General features: G+C 38.4%; 1 protein-coding gene across 1 annotated transcript; it reads right to left on the reverse strand.

The window, feature by feature from the left end:
- Positions 1 to 758: 758 nt before the first annotated feature.
- Positions 759 to 1904, reverse strand: LOC146904156 (uncharacterized). The gene has a single exon (XM_085728238.1). It carries the CDS (start codon positions 1902 to 1904, stop codon positions 759 to 761), a length of 1146 nt encoding a protein of 381 aa, XP_085584364.1.
- Positions 1905 to 3421: the final 1517 nt, after the last annotated feature.

Raw genomic sequence — 3421 nt, forward strand, 5'->3', positions numbered from 1 at the left:
TGGCGCAACCCTCAGCCGGGTACAATAGGCCCCACCCTGTCAAAGTTCATAAGCATCGAATACGTAACAGAACTAACACACATCATCATCCACTGGATCCATTTCTCACCGAACCTCATTCGCATAAGCACGCCACAAAGAAACCCCCAATCCACTCTATCTTAAGCCTTTCTAATATCAATCTTGAGAGCCAATTCCCCCCGCCATCCTTTCGTCTTCCTCTTCATTGAGTGGATTATCTCGGTAGCTATTAATGCGGTATCCAGTATGGAACGACCCTCGACAAATGCTGACTGCTCCTCTGACACACATTTATCTAAACAACGTTTCAGTCGATTAGCGAGCAACTTCAACACCATCTTATACAAAACATTACAAAGAGATATAGGCCTAAGATCCTTCATATTATCCGGGTCTTCGCACTTCGGGATCAAACAAATATTTGTTTCTGTAAGGTTTGTAGGAAAGTAACCCCGATCCAACCAAGAAACCACTGCCTGAAAAATATCATCACCACACACATGCCAAAATCTCTGATAAAATGCCGGGTTAAAACCATCTAGACCTGGGGACTTGTCTTGTTGCATCTGAAAAAGGGCTTGACGCAATTCTTCCTTTGTAATAGGTGTTGTAAGCATTGCATTATCATCCATCGAAACACACTGACTCATCAAATCTAGCACCGGTTCGTGGACTCCCGCATTCGCAGAAAATAATTGCTCAAAATAACTTTGTGCCACATTACACATATCCTCTTGCTACGTAGCCGTCCTCCCATCATCCGTGCGAAGCTTACTAACCTTCTTCACTTTGCCACGAGCTATCGCTGATGTATGAAAGAACTTAGTATTCATGTCCCCTTCCTTCAACCAGTGCATTTTCGCTCTTTGCTTCCAAAATGCCTCCTCCTGTACAAGTAGTCGAGCATGCTTCTCACGGGTTGCGACATATTGTGTACGCATCATACCATTCGGCTGGGCACGGAGATCCTCTAAAATACGAACACATTGGTCAATTTCTTCCTTAAACTGAACTCTCTTCCTCCTACCCCAACTTTGCAACTTCGTAGAACAATTCACAACTCTATCACCGAGCTCCAACCCCCTAGTACAACCCCATCCATCCACCACCACCTCCTCAATATCGTCCTCTAAGAGACAACAATTTTCAAATTTAAAAGAATAATTATACCTCTGACGAACCGAAGGGATAGTATCAAGCAGTATTGGAGTGTGATCTGAGTGAGAAGTAAGCAAGTTTGTAAGTTTGACTTCTGGAAAACGTTGCAACCATTCAGAGTTTCCCATAGCCATATCTAATCGTTCTTCCAGCACTCGATTGGTACCCGGACTTTTGATCCATGTAAATGGGTGACCATGCAATTTAATAGCGGATAAGGCACAATCATCAACCGCTTCACGAAAACCCATACACAACCAATTAGGATGAGGATGAATACCAGCTTTGTCTTGTTGAGACAACAAGTCATTAAAGTCCCCAATGATACACCACGGAAGAGATGACATATCCCGCAGCTCCCGAAGAAAATCCCAAGCATCACGACGACGAGCACGTTCAGGAAAGCCATAATAACAAGTTAATCTCCAATCACCAGCTTCTCTATCCTCCACAGTCAAATTAATGAAATTTCGAGAGTAATTTAACACACGACAATTAGTACCATTTTTCCAAAACACTGCCAGCCCACCGCTCCTTCCTTCCACATCAACTGCTAAGCATAAATCATATCCCAACATGACCCGAATATTTTCCATGCTTCGAGTATTAGCCAATGTTTCAGATAAGAAAAGAATGTCTGGTTTATGTCCCCGTGCCAGGTTTTGAAGATTTGGAACTGCACTCGGGCTGCCTAATCCCCGGCAGTTCCAACTCAAAATAATCATTGGTCCCGACAGTCCTGGCTGCCAGGACGTGCCGATAAAAAATGCTGGTTTGCCTGATTTGTGGAATCCTCAACATGTTGTTTGTCCTCTCGCATACGCTTTCTCTGAAACTGATACTCCATATCTACATTATTTTCCTTCTCACTAGTACATGTATTGTACACTTGGTTTTGGTTATCAATATCCGAGGAACTAGCTAAACATGATGTATCCGACCTTATATCTTTAGTAAAAGTCAGTAAAGGAGCATTTGCATGCCTTAACTCATTCACACCATTACCGGCCCCACCTGAGACAAGCGTGGAACCAGTCTGCTTTCCCACCAGTACCTGGCACGTGGGCACCCTTATTTTAATAACACTGATACATAAAACTATATTTTTCAAAGTATATATATGTTTATTTTTTTTGAGGAACAAAGTATATATATGTTAAAATTACATTTATTCAAAAAAAAAATGTTAAAATTACATAGTTTTTTTTTTTTTTTTTATAAAATGAGACCGGGAAAGTGATGTGAGAGCGAAGCACATGATTTTGATTAGAGTACATGATTGGAAAATAAATAATTAGTATATTATATTAAAAATTTAACAATAATAAGACAAATTGTGTCAAACACAAATTTATTTTTGCAAAACGGATAACTACTATAGATAGACAGACGGCGTATTTGATTTTAAATTTGGATTTGGCTAGTTCATGTGGAATTGTATGAGAAATTAAATGTAAATGTCCAAATCAAAAACATCTATGTCACTCAATAATTAAGTGGATTAGACTCGTTGGTGGAACAAAATTTAGCTTTTTTTTGTCAAATAGTCTAGTTGTGAGGGCTGACACATTTTAAGCTAGAGATGTAAAGAGTTCAGGGTTCGAACATCGCCCCTCCATAATACCAATTGAGTTGTGGTTACATGACAAGCTACTTTCTACATTATTGGTTAACATTTTTGAAGAAATTCCTTGCCTAATAAAAAACATTTTTAGAGTAATTGTGGGACTTCTATTTGTCGGAACATTTCATTGTTTTGTACCAAAAAGAAAAAAAAAAAAAAAAAAACGGAACGTTGCTTTGTGTTTAAGATTGTAGGACTTAGTGGAATTAAGTCAGAATTTATCAAAATTCATTAGCATGGTCAAAAATAGTTAAAATCAGCAATTGATAAATAAATAAATAGTTGATATTTTTTTTTTAAGAAGCTAAATTAGTCCACCCAAATTGGTACCAGAGAGAATCGAATTTACACTCCCAAACCTCAAGCCAATACCACTAGGTCAATCCAAGTGGGTTAATAGTTGATATTTTCTGATAACAAATCATGTTCAAATGTCAAATATTGATCAGAGAGGACCCAAGTTTATTTCACAATTTTAATATTTAACTCTACATCTTAAAAAGTAGAAAGAAGATATTCATAATTTAATCAATGGAAGCTTCTCATGTTATGGACTGACCTTGGAATGCGCCAACCATTGATATATTCGACTTTTTCTAGGTCAACTTGTATGTCGTT

Source organism: Medicago sativa, chromosome 7 (genome assembly GCF_051527215.1).
Source record: "Medicago sativa cultivar Bolivia chromosome 7, Bolivia_mono, whole genome shotgun sequence".
Classification (NCBI taxonomy): Eukaryota; Viridiplantae; Streptophyta; class Magnoliopsida; order Fabales; family Fabaceae; genus Medicago; species Medicago sativa.

Coding starts and splice junctions, on each gene's coding strand:
- LOC146904156 (XM_085728238.1), bottom strand. CDS start 1,904: ATGATTATTTTGAGTTGGAACTGCCGGGGATTAGGCAGCCCGAGTGCA.